Source organism: Rattus norvegicus, chromosome 5 (genome assembly GCF_036323735.1).
Source record: "Rattus norvegicus strain BN/NHsdMcwi chromosome 5, GRCr8, whole genome shotgun sequence".
In the NCBI taxonomy this organism is placed as follows: Eukaryota; Metazoa; Chordata; class Mammalia; order Rodentia; family Muridae; genus Rattus; species Rattus norvegicus.
The window spans coordinates 88,888,004-88,913,398 of NC_086023.1; the positions used below are offsets into that span (position 1 = coordinate 88,888,004).

The following is a 25,395-nucleotide window of genomic DNA, read 5'->3' on the forward strand; positions in this document are numbered from 1 at the left end:
TAGCCCAGGGAATATTTAAGGGCCCAGTGTGGCAAGAGCAAAGGCATAGGTAAAAGAAAAAGAAGGGTCATGCTTTTAACTATGGAAATTTTGGGGTATATTCAGAAAAAGGCAAACTAAAATAATGAGTCCCTTTTCCACCTCTCTATTCCACCGACGCATAATCAGGAAACTGTGGCCAATCTTGTTCCATCATAATCACCACCCACTTCTGTTTCTCTACTGTTTTGAAATGAATACTAGATACCATTGTCTTTCAATTACAATGATCCTGAGTAAAGACCGATTACTACAGATGTGCAAACAGGACAGGCTGGGGACACAGAGGTGGAGCTAAGGCAGGAGGCTAACAGGAATACCACTGGCTTCAGCTGACAGTCCTCATCATCCTTCAAAGACAATAAATCATTTTAGCAATTCTACAGACATGAGTCATTCAAAGACATGGAGATGTGGCTAGGTCCCAGGGCTCTGCTAACACCTGTGTGATACTGGACAAGTCACCTAACCTTTCTTGGTTTCATTAGTATTTTCCCCATGCAACAGCTATAAGGAACATCTAAGAGTAGACACATAAAACAACTTCCTAAATACACAATGAAGAACTGAAACTCTGAGTAAATATTCTTTTTTATTTTATTGTTCTCATAGGCAACTCTTGATTGAAAATTGATATAGCTGACCATTAAAAGAGATGTTCACTAGCTAACTTCTTTGAAGGATTGCTAAGTCAGGTGGGGCTTTTCTTGCTCAGAAACCAGCAGCACTAATCAGGAAGTATGTGTAGCTGTGGTGTCTGAAGAGAATCACTTACCTGTCTGTGTCCTGCAGATTCTTTGCCAGATGGGCATAGACGTTCTGTTCTGTCTTTAAGTCCCCAGTCAGCCCTTCATACTCTGATTGTTGCTTTTCCTGGAAAAGACAATGGGCATCTGACATTAGGGGCAGAAGCCAAGGAAGATGGCTTGCCATTATGCAAACACATGTGGCTAGCTCTGGATTTTTAAAACCACAGACTGCATATGCAGGCTTTGAGCCAGACTCAAGTTCAGGTCATAGTAACACAGCACCACCTGCAGGAGGAGAGGGGAATGACAGTCTCCATACTTCCCAGAAGGCCATCATGGGTGTTGCGATTGGGAGGTGATAAAAGTTTTGAGACATGGAGTATGGTGGAAAGTCCTAGGGTAACTGAGGATGCACCCTTAAAGGAGCTGTAGGACCTCACCCCTTTTCACTTTTGTTTCCTAGACCTGAAATGAGCAGTTCTTCTACCAGATGTTCCCCTTCATTGCCTTCCCAACACAACCTAACAGCCCAATCCTGGGCTGCAACCTCCAAAACTGTAAGCTAAACCAAGCCTTTTCCCTTTATAAGTTATCTTGTGTGTTTCTATGAAGCTAACTAACACTCAACACAAAGTAGAGCCATGATCCCAACACCTAAAAGCTGTTAGAGCCACTGCCTCTGACTTCACGACACTCTAGCAATGCCTCACTACACTTTCTGCTGCTCCACAGAAAACCTCACAAACCAAAACCTAGTAAGACTTGAAACACAAGATATACAGGAGAGTGGAAGAGGACCAGTGAGTGGAATTGGAGAGGTGTCCAGAACAGTGATGACAGAGGCTGGGCTGGACCACTGCTAATTTGTATAGCCTTGGGAAAGCAGATTGCAAACCCATGAGGCTTAGCACCTCTGTTATGAAATGGGGGTACAGTTTGGCGGTTCCCCATTCATAAACATTATTTTGCCATCAAATGCAAATTCTAGTGCAACCACTTAGCAGTTTGGGGATTTGAAAAGTTGCTAATTAATGGCTTGGGGATTTCTACCTAAAAATTAATTGGCAATGACTACCACTTCTTGGAATTATGGAGCAGATTAGGATAAATTATGCTAAGGGACTAGAGACATCTGGAGAAATGGCTAACTTCAGTACTGAACAGAAAAAAATCAAAATGTGTCTCTAGCATTCTGTTGTGTCAAAAGATACATGCTTTAAGATCTCGGCAGTGATTGCCAGAGCCTCTGCAAGAGGACAAAATAGAGATGCAAGGTATCAAACAGGGTCTCAGTTATACAAGTAAGTCCCAGAGATGTGGTGCACAGCAAGATGACCAAGGTGAACAACTGAGTCCCACATACTTGACATCTGCTAAAAGGGTAGATCTTTAAACACCATGGGGGAAGATAACACTGTGAGGGGATGAATGTGTTAACTGTCTTGATTATGGTGATTATTTCATAATAGCTAACTGTATAAATTTAAGTGTGTGTCTGTATCTATATGTGTGATATTATGTGATGTGATGTGTGTGTGTGTGTGTGTGTGTGTGTGTGTGTGTGTGTGTGCGCGCGTGCACGTGCGTTACTGCTGCTAAGGACTGAACCCAGAGAATTGTGCATGCTAGTTAAGCATTCCATATGGCACTAAATTACATCCCAGTCACCAAAACCTGATATTTATCAACTATAATCCAAGAAAGCTAATAGAGGGGTAGATGTCTAAATAAGGATGAAAAGTTGTCTAGAAGTTACAAAAGTCATTTTAAAGCTCTTATTTGCCAAACATGAGACAATTAGAACACCAAAATAATTAAATTACAAAGTCCAAAATTAATACAAATGGATACATGAGAAGAGGCTTTGCTTTATAGTAAAGTGGTTAATATTGGTGGGAAGAATGACGGGATCAGAAAGCATACCCATTTGGCACCCATCTTGGTAATAATTCAGCCAACAGGCACGAAGGGATGCTAAAACTGTAGGGTGAGTCTTAGAATATTAGGCTATTTACCAGACACTACCCCTAAATTCTTCCTTACTACACAGAAAGACAGGGTAACTGGAGGGTGAAGAGCTTGAAGACGCAGTCTTCATAAATATATCAAAGCCAGCACAGCTAACAAGTAAACACATAGACTTCGTAGCGTAAAAGAAGAGAGACTGTGAACATAGCATCACCACTCTGATACCTCCACAAAAGATGCACCAACTAAATCAAATCACCAAACACACAGCCAGCAGCAAGAAGAGCACAGTCACTATTCTGCACACTTCAAATGACCAGGGTCGTGGACTAAAGAATCAAGACTGGAAATCTCAAGATGGGATCCCAAATCAGACCTTTGTGCAAAGGGTCCCTGAGACAGCCGATAAACTGTGAATAAGCCTGAGAATTAGAAGGCACCGAGGAGTCTGTGCTCATTTCCTGCTGTAGTAGCAAGGCGAATGTCTGCTGCCCAAATGTTAGGAGAATACCCAGTCCGTGGAAAAGTGAAGGCTGCTGCTCATGTTCTTCTCAACCTCACTGACACACAGAGGGCACTCACACAAATGTGACCAGAGAACACCACTCACTAACCTCTAACAGAAACCACCAATCTCTTCTGTTGCAGTTCCACATGAACATTAAGGCTACTAGCTCTATGACCCTGGCAGCTAAAGGCGGTTATTTGTAAGTGCCAAAGATATTTCAGAACATTCATTCTTACTACTTCAAAGATACTGTGGTCACTACCCTCATTGTTAAATCTTGTTATTTAAATATATTAATTAAAAATATCATTTCTCTAGAAAATTTTCTATACTTTTATAGCTGAATTTCAATATATTGGTTCACTTCATAAGCCAATGCATATATAAATTCTGTGCATTTAAAGATTTTTTTTTTCTAGAATATGGGTCTTTGGCTTACTCTGGACTGCCAAAGAAATGCAGTGGACAAAAGGCTAAGCACCCTGACCAAGGAGAACAGTGCTGTTCTTCCAACCCCAGCAAATCAGCCCTAGGCTGATTCATAGTTGAACAACAAACCACTGAGCTAGGCCTTAGATGCTAATCACTCGGGTAGATAATCCAGCATTTCTGTAAATCATACCACAAGCCACTGGCCCAAGTACTCCTAAATGCTTCTGCATAGACCAGTGTCCATGGGGCTCTCTCAGTGCTTGCCTGCAAATAAACACCTGAAAGGACATCAGGACAAGGAAAGACACCAAATCTTTGGTGTAATCATTGTATCCTGTCTCATAGTAGCCATTTCTGCCTGTCCCGTTACTAGCTATGCTGACTTTATAGGCGTGTTATGCTAGATACTCTCCAAGTAGTCTCTCATTGAATCTGAATACAACTGGGTATAGAGATGACAGACACCCTTCCCCCAGTGCTAGAAATGAAGACACAAGGAGGATGGTCAATATCAGAATCATGAAGTACTGCATGGGCTCCTCAGCACATCCATACCTGTCCCAGGAGGCTAAAAACTTAAGTGAGTCCATTGATATGGTGCCTGGAATGGAGCGGACACTTGGTGTCAGCCCTAAGTACCATTCCAATGTTCTGGACTTGTGCTAGTTATAGTTACTTCATAGAAATCCTGTACAGCTATTATATATCAATCTGCTCAGTTGTAACTGAGTCAATCCACTTAACTAATAATCAGTAGTCAGCATATAGACTTGTATGTGATGTCAAAGTTAACTAAAGGTTAAAAGATAGAGTGAAAACTATGGAATTCTAGTGGAGAGAATCTCAATAGACCAGGCACTGAGCCACAGAGAAGGCACTGCCATGTCAAGGCCCCAATTCCCAGGCCCGCTCTCCTCTCCTCTTTTTCCTGGCAGTGGCACCAACTCTTCAGCCCACCACCACACTCCTTAGCTTCTGTCTTCATTCTTTTTCCTGCCTTCCATCTTAGACTTCCCTGCCCACGCCTCAAAGACCCTCAGAGACCTTAGAGATGGAGAGACATTGCTTAGCACTCTCCAGCGACACTCCAGTGAACCTCATAGGCTGTTCTCCAGATCAGCCTCACAGGGACTCTTCTCTAGCCAAGAAAGATGCCCTCATCTGGTCCTGAAGCACCCATTCACTTTCACCCAGAGCTTCTGTGCCAACCACCTGTTCAGTCTGAGCAATGCATACAGCAGTTATCCTAAACCAGGCCTGGTGTCTGGCACAAATCAAATCCTGCCATAAACACTCGCTGAACTGATGATTAAATAGGTAAGAGGGGAACACAGGGACTGATATGAATCTTAAGAGCAGAGATTCCTGTGGATATTTTGCATAATGGAAGTCAGAGTGAGTCAACGTCTTCCTAGAAGCAAATTGCTCACCCATGTTAAATAAATGAACTCTTCGGAGCCATTTGCGTCCCATTTCATCAATCACCTATTCCCCTGCGCTGACTCATGCCCCATTAGAATGAAGTCATTTGGCTCTCTCAGCAGAGCTGACAGCCAGTAGATTTCCTTGGCACAGAGGAGAGCTAGGCTGCCTAGGGATGGTGGGCAGTGAGACACCCACTGAGCAGGTGCCATCAACCTCTCCACCAGCATCTCCAATCAGGAACAGCTCAACAGGAGGTCTCTCGGCACAGACACTTGGCACACAACTTCACGTGTGGCTCTGCAGTGCATCCTCCACAGCCCTGGGAGTAAATACCCACTCATTAATATTTTGCCTCATGAGAATGTGCTAGAAACATAACAGCAGTCCATAGGCAGATACTGCTCCTCTGCACAAGGCCCTGGGCTCTTGTTAAACCAGCACAACTGTCTCTTGGGGATTCTAAGATTCAGACAGAGACATCTGATACCCATTTAGGAATGGCAGGGTCTACACTAAGTCAAAGTGTTTTGACCTGAAAGTCCTTGGCACTCCCTCAAGTTTTCCCAGAATCTCCGACATGGTACCTATGAGAACCTTCAGTTTGTTCACAATCAAAGTCACTCTTCATAGCTGTCCTCAAACTGTCCTATGCTAGCTTCTGGAGTACTCAACCCAGAGCAAATTTACTAGCATGTCTCTATTATCTCTAAAGACTGGAAAGGCACATTTTCGAAAGCTCTGGTGATTTGACAAAGGCCAAAGATCTCAAGTATGACTGACATCATACCCAACAAGGGTAGGGGTACTTTCTGCTCTGCCACCAGTTCAGAATGACTTCAGGAAAACACGTGTACAGTACAGAACACAATCTGAAGAGACAGCAGACCAGTAAAGAGAAGGCTTAATGCATCACTTCCTGCTAATCAGGGCAATTTGGTGACCTAGTAGATGGACCGGGCCTATTTCAGCAGCTGTGTCACAACCCTGCAACAAAGACATTTATTTTAATATTCACAAAATGCAGCCGCATATCCCAACCAGGTCAACAACAAAGTTAGAAATCACGCCTGTGGCAAGTCACATATAGCCAGAGAACTTCACGCCCTCTTCTTCAGTTCCCTGATCGCCTAAGCATTAATTCTCAGGATCACACATGCTTAACAGGAACAGAAACACCACCATAGCCTTGAGCTCTTTGTAAAAATGGGCAGAGGATAAATCCTAAATCAACACAAAATGGCCAAGGGCATAGCAGAAGAAATCCACATTTTCTACACAGAAAGAACAACCATTTGAAAAGCAAACTTTTCTTAAGGGAATAGAGCGATACAGTAAGGCTGTAACAGCCAGAAGTTCTTAAATTGACACCCAGAAATTTACAATTCTGAAGTGTAATTTACAATTCCTTATCTGCAATTTGCAATTAGCCCTGCACAACAGAATTAAATCCTTTGTCAAATACTTCAGCATTTTGCCCAGTAATTTAAAAACTGCCAAGATGTGGATACTACTAAATGTCCATGTAATGTCCTGGTACCCATGGTTATATGAGGGACAGACATTACTCAGGATAAAATACATACATACATACATACATACATACATACATACATACATACATAAAATATTAAACTATTCAACCTGCTTCATAAGATTATAAACATTCTATTCAATGAACTATACAGAACCTAAAATGATATTCCAAAAGCAAAGTATAAGTACATGATGTAAGTCAGTGAAGATCTATTCCTCTAAACTATCTGTTTTAGTTGGATTCCTATTGTTGCAATGAAACACTATGACTTAAAGCAAGTTGCGGAGGAAAGGGCTTACACTCCCTTTTGGCTTACACTCATAGTTCATTATTGGAGGAAGTAAGGCCAAGAATTTAAGCAGGGCAGGGAGCTGGAGGCAAGAGGTGATGGAGAAGCCATGAAGGGGTGCTTCTTACTGGCTTGCTCTCCACGGCTTATTCAGCCTGCTTTCTTATAGAACCTAGGACCAGCAACCCAGGGATAGTCCCACCCAGAATGGCTGGGTCCTCCCCCATCAATAACTAATTAAGAAAATATCCCACAGCTGGACCTTATGGAGGCATTTTTCTCAATTCAGGTTCCCTCCTTTCAAATGACTCTAGCCTATGTCAGGTTAATATAAAATTAGCCAGGACATTACCTGATCTAAACTGTTTGGTTTCAAAACAGGCTACCTTTTTACAAGTCTTGTGCGTCTCAAAGTTCCACGAACTTTGGTCCAAATTAAAAAACAAACAAACAATAAACATTGGCTGAGACAGTTTTTGGACTTGCCCTAAATGGGATGACAGAAACAGGAATAAAGCCCAGGCTCAGATTCCCAGGCAGCTGAAGAGATCTTCTCAACCATGCTCACATTCTCATGAGGATCCTCCAGGAACCAAGACACAAAATGCTCAGAGCCAACTGGGGCTTCACTCTCTGTACATCCAGCCATGCTCAGGACCAGGTATTTTACTTCAGCACCAAGAAGGTACTGTCTGCAAAAATATTTCTGTGCCCACTAGAAAACAAAACACAGCCTACCCATCCACTACAACCACCACAGTCACTCTGGTTCCTCCCCATGGGCCTTTAACTGTCCACTCCACAAGTGGATAAATACAGAATGGTATGGCACAAGGGCACAAGGGCAGCCTCTAGCTCTGTGCCAACCTAAGGTCTACATCTGCACTGATGGATGATGCCCATGCTCTCCAGTTTTTTCATTATTTTGAGAAACACCTTTCACAAAATAATAAGTCACAATCAATTATGGATAAGAGAACTAATTTGCGTAATTTTTAAAAGGTTTAAAGAACCTGACCTATGGTTAACACCTCTTCTTTTGCACTCAGGCTGCCGCACTGCATCATTTATATAATCACTCAATGCATATTTCCAGGGCCAAGTATAGGGCTGAGCACTGGATTTAGAGATAAGCACCAGTTTTGACCCCTGGAGTGCCTGCCAGTGGTGCTGCATCTGGCCCAGGGGAGAAACAGAAAGATGAAGCCAATAAGAGCAACTAGAGGAGGAGTGTGCTATAAAAGAGGGGCCAAGGACAACCCTGTAAGATTAGAGAAAGTCACCGCTAGGCAGGGGTCTGCAAGGATACTCAAGGGTTAAAAGATAAACAAAATCCCACCAAGGCAGACAGGCAGACATAAGCAAAGGCACACTGAGACAACAGTGCTTTCAGGAGCTAGTAAGCTCCCCAGTGCATTTAGAGCAATGGAGACAGTTACTATAACTGTCTATACCCACCCTTGGCTCTGAAGAAGAACACAGAGACTTATATTTTTTATGAGATTTTGGTAGTACAGCTAGGCTGGAGCTAGCCTGGAAGAATAGTGAGGTGGGAGCTGGAAGCCAGAGGCCATCTGGACATGGAAGAAGAAGCAGGTAGCAGGATGAGATTAAGACAGAAGGCAACAGGCCACAGAGCAGAATGTAAACCGAGTCAATATTGTCGGGTTAGAAGAACTAAGAACCTGGCCAGCTACAATGTCCAAAGCTCATAATTAATATAATAATGTCCTATGTCCTTATTCAAAGCAAGGGTGGACAAGGACAGTTAAGGTAGATTAGACTACCAATGTGGGGCAAGATAAGGAAGTGCCAGCATTTCTGCAGGACAACTTCCTTACTGCTTAAAACCCAACATTTCTCAGGAGATGACCTTTAATGGAGCAGATATCAGGCTACTCTCCCAGCAAGGTGGGATTTCTCAGTTTCAAGTGCACAGCAAACAGGAATGCTCAGACAAAGGATACTAATTTGCAGAGCTGCTAGACAAACCCTCTCCCTCCCACTTGTTGCAAGCTCAATTATTAGCAAGAAGGCACTGGAGAGTCTCTACATCAAAGAAACTTATCAAACAAGTTTCGGAAAAGAAGATGAATACATTCACATGTGAACACCAATTTCAGTCGAGCTTGCCTTGGAGAAGATGAGTTTGCTGTCTGGTGACTGCTGAGAACACTTTTCTGTTATTAAGCCATCGCTCCCAAACTTGAGCTCCTCTGCAGTCATTAAATAACAGTTCTGCTGTATTGCTTCCAAATCTTTTTCATTGGATTTCTAAGGAAATGAAACAAATCACAAGAAAGTTTTCATCAAGAAAAGAATATTAACAGATTTTTTCTTAAACTCTTTTAGGGGAGGTATCTTATTTTGTCACAAAGTCCTTATGTCCCCTAAATAATTCCATCATCCCAAAATATTAGTCAACTAACCCAGCTGTGATGCAATGTCGCAATCTGCTGGTTATTACTGTGAGAGCAAGCGGAATGCCAACAAGGTGGCAGAGGATGGTGGCTGTTCATGAACTGATGTTACTTACCACAGTGACTGTCATTAAGTGAACTGTTTTCATCCCTGGGACCACCCTGTTCACTGAATGACCCCTGGGTCATTTCCTTCAGTCAGCATGATGGGCAAGTAGAGGGCTTTCATATTTAAGTCTAATAAAGTCTTAGTCTCCTTTGAAACTACAAACTTCATCCATCCATAAGCACAAGGGAGAAAAGGCTGCGACTGCATATACACATTAGGGTATGTTCAGATATGATGCTCCTTCTCCATGATATACAACTCTTCTTGTGGCCCCTCACCAGCCTAGATCCAATAATACAACCGTACGGGAGACTACATCTCTGGTCTGGCCAAGTTCAAGTTCAGAATCTATTCCCAACCTAGAGATTCCTAAACCAGAGTTTTCATTTTTTGGTGGGAAAGCAAGGGTTAAGATCCACATCTATGTCCTGTGCATGGATCAGAATTTATTTAACATGCCAATCATTTAGAAGGAATTTGGTACCCACAAGGGAGAAATGGGCAGTTCTCTGTAAGATCCCACTGAACTCTAAAATGAAGAACTAGAAATCAGCCAACACTGCCGCTCTAGAATTGTGTTGGTACAACTGTACCTTCATCATTGCCATGTTTTGACCTAGCAAACTATACAGTAAACCTTAACAAGAAAATAGTAGCCCACTCCCTTCCCAGTTTTCACATCAAAGTCTCAATCCCAGGCAAAACCAACTTGTAATTCCTTAGGCACTACCTCTGTTCTGAATTCAGATGTTACCATGACAGTCTCCTTGTGCTTCTTGATTTCTTACATTTCAATTTTATCAACTGGCTCCAATCAGAGGATTTAGCTTTTGACTCAGTTATCTCCACACCTCAAGATCTCTCCTAACAATTATATCATTACTGGTTGAAAGAGTTTTACATTACATTGTAGCCAAGTAATACAGCAATCATGATTACACTGCCATCCATGTTCCGTTCTTTGAACTCTTGAAGTTAGTAACTATTTTGTTCTACTTGCCTACTTCATTCATAAAATTATTACAAAGTATAAATTTTCTCCAAATTCTCAGAAAAAAATAAAGAAAAGTCCCTCCCAATAGTCAAAGCCATCAATAATTAATTTTCTCTGTTTCCTATAGCATCCTAGATGATACCCTTCCTCAAAGTTCCAAACTTGGGCACTCTACTTAGCAGTTCAGCAGTCAATCGAGACTTCCCTTCAGCACATCTAGGGCACCCCTATTTTCTGGATCCTTTGTGTCTTCTGGGTCATTCCCTTGTTTATATAGCTTTCCTACCAAGAACTTTCTGCAGAGTGCAAGCAATACAGACAATTTAAGCACCACCAATCTAAAAAGACCTTGCTCTATACTCACACTAGCTCAGAGACTAGCTGAGGCCAGAACGCTAGGCTGGAAATCACTTTTTCCTCAAAGTCTGAAAGCATCACTCCCGTATCCCAGTGTCTAAAGCAGCTGCTGGGAATTCTGGTATCATCCTGAGCCCAGTTCTTCTTACATGGTCTGCGTTACTCCTCTCTCTGAAGTCTTTCAGATGCTCTCTTTAATACAGAACTTTCTTCATCCTTCCATTCTGGGACACGGTGTCCTGATACCTGGAAATGCTCTGCCAGCTCTGCTTCCTGGAGCTCCTATTAGTCATATTTTAGACCTCTTCAACCATGCCTCTAATTTTCTTATCTTTACCTTCTCCCTATCTTTTTGTTTAATTCTGTTTTCTGGAAAACTTATACAACTTTTATCTTCAAATTTCTAACTCTTCCACTGTAAATGTTTTAAGTCGGCAATTATACATTCAACTTCCAATAGGCCAGTTTTCTTTTCTAGATATTATTTTTATTAAATTCGAATCTTATTTATTCACCTGTGTGTGTGTGTGTGTGTGTGTGTGTGTCTGACGTCACAGCATGTGTCCCACAGCACTAGTCGAGGTCAGAGAATAACTATGTGGAGTCATAACTCTCCTTCCATCTCTTTGTGGGTTCTGGTGATCAAATTCAGGTCATCTGGCTCATGCAACAAGCACTTATGCCCACTGAGCCACCTCATGGGTCCTGATCTTATATCTTATGCTTTAATATCAAATTTTTAGTTTTAAAAAGCTATATAATTTTTATTGTTGCCATTTTTTCTACATATGTTAAAAGAAAAACAGACAGATAGATAGACAGCGTCTCATTCTAGAGCCCAGGCTAGCCTGGCACTCTCTGTGCATTCCAGGCTAGCCTTACACCAATGGTTCACCTTTCTCAGCCTTCTAAGTGGTAGGATTATGTTCATGAGCCTTCTGGCCCGATTTCTGTGTACCTTTCATTCTCTTTAAGGTTTTATCTTGCCTCTTTGTGGTGGTTTGCTTATGTTTGGCCCATAGAAAGTGGCACTATTAGGATGTGTGGCCTTATTGTCTCCAATAAGGTGTAGCCTTGTTAGGGGGAAGGGTGTCACTATGGAAGCAGGGCTTTGAGGTCTCATTTATATGTTTAAGTTTGGTCAGTGTGATCAAGACAGCCTTCTCCTGCTGCCTTTAGATTAAGATGCAGAACTCTTAGCCCGTTCTCCATCACCATATCAGCCAGCACCTAGCAATGCTTCCTGTCATTATGATAATGGAGTGAATTTCTGAAACTATAAGCCAGCAGCAATGAAATGTTATACTCTGTAAGAGTTGCTTTGGTCACAGTGTCTCTTCAAAGCAATAAAACCCTAACTAAACCACATTTCAATGTACTCCTCTCCCATTTGCTGAACTTAGGCCACTCATCTTTTAAATGCTAAAAGTACTCAGAACCGCTATGAATGTGGAAATGGACACATCAAAAGTATCCTTACTGAGAGATGTGTGGGGCCAGGGAGCCATGGGATCAGGAACAGCCCGTGAGCAAGAGTGGGGTCAAATCTAGGAAATCTCCTTCTGAGATGGGCAGGAATAGAATCGCTCCCCCACTACTCCAGGCCTGCATGTCATGGTGTACAGAGTCCTGTGCTTCCTACCCCTTAACTCACCAGAGGAAGTTACGTTGTCAGTAATTGGGTTAAACTTCCTTTCCCCTCATAAGGCCATGTCCAGAAGCACCTGGAATTCCTCCTCATACAAATAAAGCATCCCCAACATTTTGGTCCTGGACAATGATGTAAACTCACCCCAATAGCCCCTATGGACACCCCAAAATGTTTAAATAGCCTCTGTTGCCCCCATCTAAACTGAAGCTGTTTCTGGTGTGTATGTGTGTGTGTGTAGGGGTGTCTTTGCCCACGTACTCACTGCTGACCTGTACCCACCATTCCTAGCTAAGCTTCTCTCCCTCCAATCCAGTCTTGTGCACAATGAACCTGTCTACCCTAGGGGGAGAAGCATGTATGGACCTGCAGAGATATAGAAGTGAAAACCAGCTGTTTGAATGAAGAACCATCAACCGCCGGCATCTTTCATTCTATTTACCTCTAAGAGGAGTCTCTTGGTTGGGGTGTGCACATTCACTGCCATTTTTGCTTTCAGCTGCCTCCAATGATGCCTAGGGCAGTACTGATCTGCTGTAGATATACCAGAAATCTCTTGCTTGAGACAAAAAGAGGGTCACCTATACCTGCCTAGAATCCTATTTAAATCTCCTGTTTTCAAAGTATTGGCCACATTTTATATCTGCTGAGCCTTTTTTGGGATGTAGCCTATGTTAGTTCAATTCTTATTGGCTTTACTATGTGCTACAGTAGCAAAAATGAATCCTGTGCAGTTCCCACTCATGTATATATAACATCCAAAATTCTGTTAACTACAGCTTCCGCTGCACAGTGCTCCTACTTAGCTCCGTGGGCTTACACATCACTATTCCCAAACTCTTGTTTTAATGTGGTTTCAGTAGGAGGAGGCACTGTTAAATACTTGGATTTAATCCACCTGGGTTGAATCTCAGAAATTCACTATGTGGCCAATAAGAAGTGAATTCCAACACTAACCAGGAAAGGAAATGGGCAGAGGACTGAGGAGGTACTCGCCACTCCGTGAGTGGGCTGGGCTCAGGAGCAAATGCAGCCACAAATATGCCATTTATTGTGAGACCAGTGTAAGCATTTCCCTCCTGACCTTGTCCCCCCTACGATTGGCTGAGGCTCATATGATAAAAGGTAGTTGTAAGTGCCACAAAGAGAGCAGTGAAGTCTGTTACAAGGGCAGTGACAGACCATGCCTCGAATCCCAATATTTCAATGTGGAAGCAAGAGTCAGAAACTGAAGCGATCCAGCTACACCTGAGTTTGAGATCAGCCAGGTTACATGAGACTCTGTCTCAAAGAAAAAGTTCTTGGAGTTCAGAATAAACTACTAAATTAAAAAGCGATTTACATGTGAAAGGAAAAGAAATCATGATATGGTACCTGCAGCAGCAGGTCCTCCTGACTGGCACTTTCTGTCAGACCTTTGACCACTTGTTCTTGAGAATGGAACTTTGAACTGCTTTCGCCTGGAAGACTCTTGTAATGCTTCTCCACAGCCTTCTCTCTCTCACACACTTCCTTGCGTAGTTTCTCAACTTCATTTCTAAGGTCCTAGAGTAAGAAACAGAAGAAACATGGAATTCATTTGACAAAAAGTTCCAGGTGACAATTTGTTACCGGCCTCGCTTCCCAAGTTATGATGAGAGCAAGCTGTTCAGTATATTTAACAAATACAGGCTTCTTTCTCATTTAGAGTTTTACAAAAACCAATTTTCATGACATCATAAATTTAAAGAAGTTTTTATATGCATGGTATTATTTATAATGGTGAAAAACCAGAAAACCAAACTGCCTAAAAGGGGGGGGGGGAGTAAGAGAAAATAATATAGAGTAAAATATTTTTAGAAACACACTATGAGTAAAGACAAGTGGAGACGATCAAGCCATGTGTAAACTACAATGCCCATTGCTTCCTGCATGCCGAGCCCTCCAAGGCAGCACCCTGAGCAGAAACATCCAAACAGTAACAAAACACCTGAGCATAGGGACAACAGGGCCTTCCAAGAGGTCGTTCCTTTTTCCAAGTTTTTCACATCTTTTTTTCCCCTGAGATTCTATAACACAAGTAATCAGAAAAGACATTAAAAAAACTCAAAGTAACACAGAAATTCACTTGGCAGGAGATTTTTAGACAGACAGAAAAAAATATATACAGTAAGATTGCTTACAACAGGTGCTTGTATGGGTGACTTTGTGAGTACGATTGTTTAGAAAAGCAAATGACTGCAACTAAACAGATGTGCATCAACCGGAATAAGCTGTGACACAGTCTCACCAAGGAATACCCAAACTGCACAGAAAAAGGAATGGGTCTCTCTGAAGAGACCAGGGTAGGCTCCAGGACATACTAACGTAGATGTGGAGGAAGGGAGAAGGAGAACATACTTTCACCATAACACAAACTAAATGGTTGCCCATAAGACAAAGAAGAGAGCTGGATAGAAGAGATAAAAAAAACAAAACAAAACAAAAAAACCAACTTTACAGAAAAAAAAAAAGAACTAGATTTACAGATGTAGCCATTTAAACTTTTACACAATTATCTGTTTTAAAATTCCCCTAAACCTGAAAACAGAGCAAGCAAAGCAATAATGAGTCTGACTTTGCATGGCCCTGACAGCTAATCAAACAGAAAAACTGTTTCAGGTGACTGTCTCATAAATACTAATGTTAGTAGTAGTATTCTGAAGTGCATGTATGTACATAATATGTATGTATTTATCAATGAGTGGCTGTTACTCTCTTTAGTTCTAGGACTTTCAACACAATAGAAAAGAATTCAAACAGAAACTAAGTTAAACTCATTAGAAATCTGAGTATGAGCTATCCAGGTCTTTACACTGAGCTGTTTCCTTCCTTCCACTGAGAAGGGCTGGGTGCCATCCACACAGTGTTCTCTATCCTTCCCCACCTGAAGAATATGCTTTTTCTGTGTTTACCAAAGTGCAGCCCCCAAAACAGCATCCCCTGCATCCTCACAACTAATGCTGCAGACCTCTAGAGAGGTAGACCTGGCTCTGTGTACTTTAACAGGTCCTCCAGGGAACTGTGGGATATATAAAGATCATGTCAGGAGAGTGGATGACTAACCATAGACTTGGGATGCGAGCAAGAATGAGCCCAGGCATCTTTTAATATCCAAGAGAAAGAAAGGGATCAAGAACTACAGTAAGCATATATAAGGGAACCAATCAGAATAAGTATTTTCTACTATTGAGAGGGGAAAATAGAATTTTCATAAGGATGAGCAAGTAATTATAATACGTCAAAATACCACAATCAGTGCTGGGGATATGGCCTAGTGGAAGAAACTCAGTATGCACAAGGTGCCATGTTCAATCCCCAAACACACAAGCTCACAAACAAATGATTTTATAATTCTTTAAAAAAATTTTTAGTTGTTCTGACAGAATGCCCTCAAGAAATGTTCCCATTCCAATCGCTAAATGGCAAAAGGGAATAAAGGTAAACAGATGAAATTCAAGCTATTTCATCAGCTGATTTTAAAAGACATAGGTCATCCTGAGTTACCAAGGCAGTATAACTACAAGAGCCCTTGAAGATGCAAGGGATGGCAGAAGATATCTCCACAATCATAGCGAGCAGTAAACTAAATCATCGGTAAACTAAAAAATAATGAAATCAGATAAACGACATTTTGTTAACAATCACAAAATCAGACACCCAAATATTTGAAAGAAAAACACTTCTTAATCAAAAATCTAAGATGAGGCTATTTTAGATCCTTAATCCAAAATAAGACTACAAACGCATTATGAACTTCTCTAAACAGTAAACCAAAATTCAGTTCTAGAGGGAGTTTTTGGTCAAGAAGTTTTTGGTCAGATGTTTGTTTTTAATTCTATACACGAAATTGTCCCTTAGTGTCCCTGGGGGATTGGTTGCAGGATCCTGAAGGATACAAAAAGTAACACTCAAGTCCTACCTACAATGGTATAATATTTGCATAGAATCTCCCCACATTCTCAAATTGCTATAATATAACAACACAAATGCTGTACACATCTGTTACATAATATTGTTAGGGAATAATGACCAGAGTCTCTACATGCTGAATATCAACATAATTTTCTACTCAAGTTTGGTTAGACGTGTGGATGCAGGATCCAGACGCGGAGCCAGCTGTACACCAAGGCAACAGTAACAGGATGCTAATGAATAAGTTAGTCCTGCCAACAACTGAAGCCATGTTCAAGCTGTGGACGCTTCTTTTACACGTCTTATACCTGCAGTGAGGTTTACATTATTTTAACTTTGGTTTGGAATTTTTCCCATCTTAATTTATTCTGTTACATCATGACCTACAAAAAACATACAGCAACTAAATAATGAAGACGAACAAAGAACAACTTAAAAAAACAGAAGAAAAGAGAAAGAAAGCTGGCATGGTGGCATGATCACACCTGGTCAGCCTGCTCTGCAGAAAGCCTGTCTCCAAGAACAAGCAAATTCTACACAATGTTCTCACTTTCCAATTTCAACAAATAGAGCAAAATTCATTGCTTCTTTTCAGTCTCCAGCTATGTGAGCCTCCACATGACATGTTATTACAGATTGCTACTTTTTATTGTTATGCGCTTCTTCTATTACAGCTTTAGAGTTAAGTTTTCAGGAAGATCTCTGAGAGGGCTTTCCAGGTCAAAGGATATACATATTTTGAGGATTTTCCAAAGAGGCAACGATGAAAGAAAAAACCAAATGCAACAATCAAGCTCTCGAGGCCTGCCAAAGCCGCGTCAGACTTGGTTTCTGCAGTATTTGCTAATGGAACGGAGAGGAAAGGCTCCTTCATGACTATTTTTAAGTCTACATTTCCTTCATAACCCACATTTATATAGTGGGCAGTTTTACTGTTGTTCTGCCCCGCCCCCCCGCAAACCGTTGTAGCTAAGTAGGAAACAGCAATGCTTTCCGGAGCAGTTCACAGAAAAGCTGATCCCTTACGAACCATCTAAGAGGGGGAACGAGAGAAGACAACCCAGTAGTCAGTAAACAGGACAGGCTGCTCTCTAGAGGCCCTGGTGTCATGCCTAGCATGGCAGCTCACAATTCCAATTCCCAGAGATCAGATGCCTTTTTCTGGCCTATGTGGCACATCCATGCAAGAAGTACACAGATACACATGCATGCCAAGCACACGTATACATAAAAAATAAAATAAAAATAAAAATAAAAATAAAAAAAGGAACCCAAGGTGTACACTTAAAAGCTCAGATTTCATTCTTCCACATCAGAGTGCTTACCAGGGCAAAGTGCATCAGCCTTGCTACAGCTATTACAGAAGAGGTAGGAGTCACCTGTCCAATAAACAAGACGTCATCATATCTCTCTTTTGGGATCCTGCTGCTGTTTCTAGCCAGGGCAAGCACACATACTGGGGCCAGAGAAGCAACTGTGACTGAGAAGTGACTGAGAAGTGGCAGTGCAATAAGGAGACCTGGGATGGTCCCACACTCAGGATCAATGGAGCACAAGCGATTGTGGCCTGCACTTACCATGACTCAGACCATGTGCCAGACTTTGAACAGGTAATCTATCTAATCCTTAAAACTTATGACGGAGGTGTGGTGGGACAGGTCTTTAATTCCAGAAGCTGGGAGGTAGAGGCAGGCAAAACTCTGAATTTGAAGCTAGCCTGAAATACATAGTAAGTCCCAGCTCTGTAGTGAGCTCCCTAGCTCTCAAAATCAAAGGTATTGAGCCTCATCTGACTTCCAGCAGAACCCTGGCTCCCTCACTGCTCTCTGCTTGCTGCTCACCCACTAGTTCTGCTCTGACAATGGACTGTCTTGCTGTGCCTATTACATAGTGAGTATGTACTCAAACCGTAACCTTCATGCTTGCTGTACCCAACATCTGCAGTTCAGAGCTGTCCCTCACGCCCTGCAAGTTTATCACCTCACTCCAATCTTCATAACCTCTCTCCCTTTACCTCCTCCACACCATTTCCCTCCAATATCTCTTCCTGTAGCACTTGCTAATACAATGTGAATTTTTTCAGTCCCCTAAGGACAGGTCATATTTTGTTTACTTCTCCAACTCTAACCCTTATAATGGCATCAATCAGACACAGAAGGTACTGTAGCAGATTAAACAGAACCATAAACTCTTTGAGTTTCCCCATAGAGAGATAGGGAGTCTATGTCTCTACTTTTTACAGCTTAGAAATGTAGTGGCCACTGCAACCTAAAGAACCGGGCCATTTCTGGCCCAGGCCCGGAAGTTTCTAATCCCTGCTCTTTGGGCACTCTCTTGGCAACCTGAATGCCCTACACCTAAGAGGCACAGCCATCCTAATCCTATACTGGTGATGCTAAATTTAGGAACTCCAGCTGATAACCTCAGCTTAATTTTCCACCTATTTCTAACAAGGTACCAACCATAAGAGTCATTTGCCCTTGAAACCAGCCCACCTATCAAATGAGAACCACTGAGTAGGAGCCAAGTAGAGCAGAAAACCATTCAGATGAGCACAGCCCAAATTCTTGGCTAAAAAAATTTAACAAAGTTCTTATTTTAGATACCAACTGTGGAGTACTCTATTGTACAGCAATAGATAATCAAAACAACACTCAATAAATATCAATAAATTGGATAAATGAAGTAAAGAGTAACTTAATAAATAAATTAAGTAATTTAATAAGTATATTAAGTATTGATACAAGACAGAATTTGGTGTTCTACTACTAAGGACACGCCAGCCTTATTGCCATTTAATGAGTAAGAGGCTGTGGTAGATTGCATAAAAAAGGTCCCCATAGGTCATTAGGGAGTGGCACTACTAGGAGGTGTGGCCTTGTTAGAGGAACTATGTCACAGGGGCAGGCTTTGAGGTCCCAGGTACTCAAGCCACATCTAATGTGGCTTTCTCTTCCTGTTGCCTGTGGATCCACATGTGGAGCTCTCAGCTCCTTCTCCAGTTACCATGTCTGACTGCCTGCCACCCAGCCATGATGATAATAGACTAAATCTCTGAAACTATATGCCAGCTCCCATTAAATGTCTCCTTTTATAATAGTTGACATGGTCATGATCTCTTCAGTAATAAAACCTGGGAGAAGCTAATTTACCTATGACCACAGTGAATAAGGTACAACATCTGGCTGATACCTGGTTCCCAACTCTCTCAGTTCACATCTACATCAAAGCACAGGTTTGGGTATTTTTTGTAATAATGCAATGATCCCAATCCATTTAATTAAACCCACCCAACACACCACTCTGAAGAACCACTCAAAACACAAATTGCAATGGAGATCTTAATGTTAAAATAGTCACTTAACTATATTTCTTTCAATTCACAATGGAACCAGAGAGAAAGACTTGAGTTTGGTCACTAGTGTGTGTGCAAAAGTTAAATGCAGGTAACCTCTGGCCTTTTGGCATATGCACTGGTGCACATCTCAGACTATATTTTCCCATGCCCTTGGGGGCTTGGTGCTTCCTTGAAGTCCAACACCAACAGCAGCAGCGTCGGGGAAATGCAATCAAGCATTCCCTGCATTTGGTGTTCGTCTCTCCAGTGACCCTGCCCACCCTGCCCAGTGGTGGGGTGGAACATGGATCCACACTTCCTTTTGGAATGATTAAATCAGTAATGGAACTCATTATCAACTACAAGCTGAGCATGGGCCAAGTCACTGTTAAGTGAGATATCACTAACTCTAATAACTGTCTACAATGGTAAGACTCTTACTGTCCCGGAAACGTAAATGCTCATAGAGACTAAGAGAAATGGACAAGGATTTATATAATTTCTAATGCTGATAATGAAAACCAAGCTAGTGTGGCTCCCAATTCTATGATGTCAGCTGAATTGTTAAGGCCAAAAGTGTTTTAAAGCACTCTATATCATGGGCTCTCATTAGGCAATACCTTCAAATCATAAGCCAATTTTATAATGTCTCTAGGACTTGAATATCTGCAGCCCTTCTCCAAATGGACGGCCAGAACAGGATCTAGCTACTCATATGGTCAGCAATGAGAGGAGGCTTAAAGCAAAGAGACCAGTGACAATAGGAGAATGTGTGTGCTAAGGTGGCCTTGAGGAGGAACAGCTGCCATGGCAACACAAAGACAGCCAATTGACTCATGCTCTCACTACCCATGGTGCTATAATAAATGCTAAGGGGAGGCATGGAGATAGCATGTCTTGCTGAGGCAAAACAATCAGATCTAAAAATTGCTTACTTTGATAGTTCTCCCAAATCTCCTTCAATATTCAAGGACTGTGTAAATAGACAAGCGTTTTCCTTAACTCATTGCTCAACAACTGTATGTGACATTGGACAGAAAAGTTACATCATGAGGGGTTCCCAGCCCAGGAAGGAACGTTGGGCTTTCAGGTTAAATTAAACGATGCAAGATGGGCAAAGGCTACGGCTGAGGCACCGTAACCGATATCTTTTCCCTCTTAGCCTAGTACATGAGAGATGTAGAACCTGGATTTAAATCTCTTCGTGGTCAAGAATGCCCAAATCCTGCCCTGACGACCAATCCTGCACCAAGTTCACTAGGATGTGTACAGACAAAACCATAGCAGAAAGTCAAAGTACAATTTTATGATATCATATATCTTTGTTATTGCTGTCACTGTTTGGAAAGAGAAAAGTGCATGCCCAGCTTAATGAAACCAACTGTATCCTCTTCTTTAAGAAGCCAGGTGTGGCAGGGAAGATTTAGACAAAAATAAGGGAGTCCTTCCTCCCTGCAAGTGTTGGGCTCATGGGTCTGAAGTGGAAAGCAGAGAATTCTGAACTTGGGTTTTTGTCTTAAGGTACCATGCTGCTCCCCAGGTAACAGGGACAAGTGAATATTCTGGACACTAATCTGCTGAGCAACTCTCCCACGGAGAAGGAGCAGAAGAAGGAAGGGTTCACACTGCAGAATGAGGGGGAATTCAGCCCTTCCTCCCAAGGCATCTCCTTAAGAACAGAGCTTTCACAAGGGCAATGGGGGTAGCGGTTTCTCAATTAAATCACTGAGCTACATATTTTTCCAGTCACATGGAGCCAATCACAGCAGAGGACAACTCAAGAGTGAGCATCCCATTCGTGGCTCTTCTGGTGGGCAGGAGCTTAGCCTCAGCTTGCCTCAAAGCAGTCCCTGTCACCTAACCATTTCATTCACACACTTTCCAAGTGCCCCGCCTGTCTCCAGCCAGACCCTTCTCCACCTGAACATGTGTCACACCTTCCGCCCCCAAGAAAAAAATCTGGAAGGATACAGCATGCTATCTTCCAAGGTTCCACCCTGGTGTTACCACTTCTAGAAAGCACTCCTTGATGCGAAGTCTAAAGAGCTCAAGAACTTTAAAAGTAACAGGATTGAAAATAATGTTACTATATATTCTAAATTTGATTTGTCTATCAAAACAAAACAAAACAAACAAACCCCGTCACCCAATCTAACAATAATTCTCCTACAATAAATTTTGAAGCTACCAAAATGAATAAAATGTCTAGTAATTCAAAAAAATTATTAAGTGTCAATAAAAGAGCTGGAGAGATAATGGCTATGCAGGTAAGAAGGCACAGTCTCTTTCAGGGGACTCAACTTCAGTTCCCAGCAATCGTGTCAGATGGCTCATAAAACCCTGTAACTCCAAATGTGAACATCACACACACACACACACACACACACACACACACACACACACTCAAATTTTTTTCTTTAAAAAATGTCAGTGAGATTCAAGGGCACACAGGTAAACAATTAAAATTAGGAAGACAATATAAATGAGCAATTTTGAAAAATAAATCAGAATTTTTTTTAAAAAAATCATATTTTTTGAAAGCCTTAACAAACAGATCAAGCAAAAGAAAGAACCCTGGAACTTGAAGACAGTTCTTAAAATATCACGTTCAGACAGAAAAGAGGAAGTGTGAGGCACCATGAGAAGGTTTTTGAGGCACCATCAAGAGGTCAAATGTCTGTGTCAAATGTCTGGCATTCCCAACATAGACAAAATCAAGGTAAAAGGGCACAGAAAAACTACCCAATGGTAGGAGAGGAAACTTCCTAATACTGGGCAAACCACAGACATCCAGATTTAATGACCCTATAGTATCTAAAAAGACAGGATGAAAGAAATCCTTATCACACATATTTTACTCAAACCATCAAACACACAGGAGAAAGGAAAAAAATCTTAAAGTCTGCCAAGATAAAAATAACAAGTCATATTTAAGGGTAAATCCATGAAGCTAACAGCAAATTTCTTACCAGAAATCTGCTAAGGTATGGACTGATATATTTTAAGACCTGTACAAAATAACTGTTAACCAAGCAAGGCTATCCCTCACAAACCAAACTAAAGATCTTCTAAACCAAGCAAAGTCTGATAGAGCTTGTGATCACCAGACAGGGTGTAGTTATAAGAGTGCTGGTATATAACACAAACATTAACACACGTATACAAATAATAATAATAATAATATAATAATAATAATACATATAATGTTTTTAAAAGTAAACAATGAGAAATGTGTAGGTACCTAATATACATCTGGCTTTATAAAAATATTACAGCTATTGTAGGAGATAGTTCTAAAATAATAGCATGTATGTATGTGTATGAGGGGGTTAATACCAGACCCTTCTCAATAGACTGATCAATAAATAAGTAAACATCAGAGTTAAGCTATACAATATAGGTAAGTGAACTTAAAAGATATTTACAGAACAGTCTATCCAACATCTACAAAAGACACATATTTTCTATTAATGCATTGTACTTTCTCTAGAAGAGACCATATATTAAATCAGAAAACTAGTCTTTAAAAATTACAAAGAAAAAAAGTATTTCCTGTATCTTTTCTGGTTACAATGGAATTATGAAATACATAGAGATTAGATACCTAGAAACCAACAGGACAGTTCAGAAATTACATGAATTAAAAGGAACCCAAGCACCTATAACTCCAGCTCCAGGGGATTCAACGTCTTCTGGCTTCAGTGGGCACTACACTCATGTGTACACACAAACCAAACATTCTAATACTACAAATAAAATCTTTTAAAAACCTCAATGACATAACATCACACTCAAGTTAGCATGACTACTGCCCACTACACTGTGATCTAGATATCCCATTCCCTTGCAAAATAGGAATGCCTCTCACCATTACAATTAAGAATGAATTTTATTGGATGATAAACAGAGCTCAGGGTTAGGGCCTAGAGCTGTGGTTTACAACCCCTTTGGTGATCACATATCAGATATTTACATTACAATTCATAGCAGTAACAAAATAAAGTTATGAAGCAGTAACAAAATAATTTTATGGTTAGGGATCACCATAACATGAGGAACTTTATTAAACCAAAGGGCCATAGCATTAGGAAGGTTGGGGACCACCAGTTTCATATCAGGATAGACTTGATTGGTGGAGGATGCAGAGTACATAGGGTCCCTTTCATGGGGCTGTGTTCCATTCACTGAGATACAAAGCTCAGGATATTGGGTTGATTGTCCACTTTTCACTCTGGCATTCCAGGTGATTAGGCTCATTCCTTTTCTTCCACTGAAGAAAACAGGTTTTCTTCCACATGATTGACAATTCTGCTTTTTCTAAGTTCTGCTTCCTATATAAACAAACCTGCTAGCCTAGGTTTATTGGGGTACTTCTCACAACAGCTAAAATTCAGAATCAGCCTAAGTGTTCATCACCAGACAACACACACACACACACACACACACACACACACACACAAAGAACAAAAGCCTGTCACAGAATAACAGGACTTCAATTCAAAACAAGCCACACAGAGAAAGATCAACCATTGAATGTTCACTCCATATGTAGAAACAAACACACAAAAAAGACCTGAATTCAAAAAGGGATTCCTCAGAAATAGGAAGTGAAGTGGGGACCTAGAAAGAACATGATCATAGAAAAGTAGATAGACAAGATACATCCTACATAAGGTATGTATGTATAGAAATGTCCTGATGAATCCCATGAACGTATACAATTAGCATGAGCTAATTAGTGAAGCATTCAATATAAATAAAATCCAGTCTACTGTATTCTTCTCACTTCAAACTCACTATGAAGTTAAGGATGACCCTGAACTTCTGATTCTCCTGGCTCTCCAAGTCCAGGGATTACAGATGGGCACTATCACATCTGGCTCGCAGCACTGGTTTTTCAGATTGAGCCCAAGAAGTCCTAGGATTAAGAACGACTCACCTTGGCTGACTACTACAGGAGTCATGTAACCACAAGTTCTTGCGCATCACCAGAAACTGATTCAGCATGTGTGAGGATGAAGAAAAGCACAGAACTTCTATTTGCTTTTAATTCCAAAGCCACCATTAGAAGAAATCTTCAGCACACCCAAGGTGCAGCTGCTTTATTTGCTATGAGACCAGGGTTGGGTGGAAACCTCAGTCATACACCAGTTCCTCCTTACATCTCAGTGAACACTGCATCCAAGACTTGTAGGATGCTGTCTCCTAGGCCTCTGAATTTCTGCACTAATGGGCAATTTTCCTTTGAGATTTGTAGGTGCACTCTGGGCCAACATTCAGCCGAGTGCTTCCTTTGCATATCAGGGTTCTCTTAGAGCAGGTAGGCTGGTTTTTAACAGAGGATTATTTTCAAACTAAAATATCCCTCAAATCTTAACATCACATTAGAAATGAAATCCAGGCCCTCACCGTTCTCCATCCGGATAGTCTGTTTAATCTCCGGCCAGATGGAGAATGAGAGACTTCTCATCTATCACATTTCAAACTTATCAGGCTTTGCTGTGAGCAAGCTTGTCAAAGTGCTCGGTGGTTACTTTTTAAATATACAAAGACAATTTCTTCAAAATCTTAATGAGGTAGAGGCATTCATCGACGCAAGGACAATTTCCAGAATCAGCATGAGATGTAGTTGGAAGCTGTGCACATGGAGTCT

The 25,395-nt window shown here is 41.3% G+C and overlaps 1 protein-coding gene across 16 annotated transcripts in view; it reads right to left on the reverse strand.

Annotated features, from left to right (window-relative positions):
* The window catches only part of Cdk5rap2 (CDK5 regulatory subunit associated protein 2), a 168,604-nt gene that overhangs the window by 80,602 nt on the left and 62,607 nt on the right, over nucleotides 1–25,395 (reverse strand). For all 16 annotated transcript variants that reach the window (XM_039109347.2, XM_063287220.1, XM_017593184.3 and 13 more), the window contains 3 exons: nucleotides 13,847–14,017; nucleotides 9,078–9,218; nucleotides 815–912 (listed from right to left, as the gene is read on the reverse strand). In XM_039109347.2, the coding sequence (XP_038965275.1) occupies nucleotides 815–912; nucleotides 9,078–9,218; nucleotides 13,847–14,017 (410 nt within the window). The remainder of the gene's footprint in view (nucleotides 1–814; nucleotides 913–9,077; nucleotides 9,219–13,846; nucleotides 14,018–25,395) is intronic.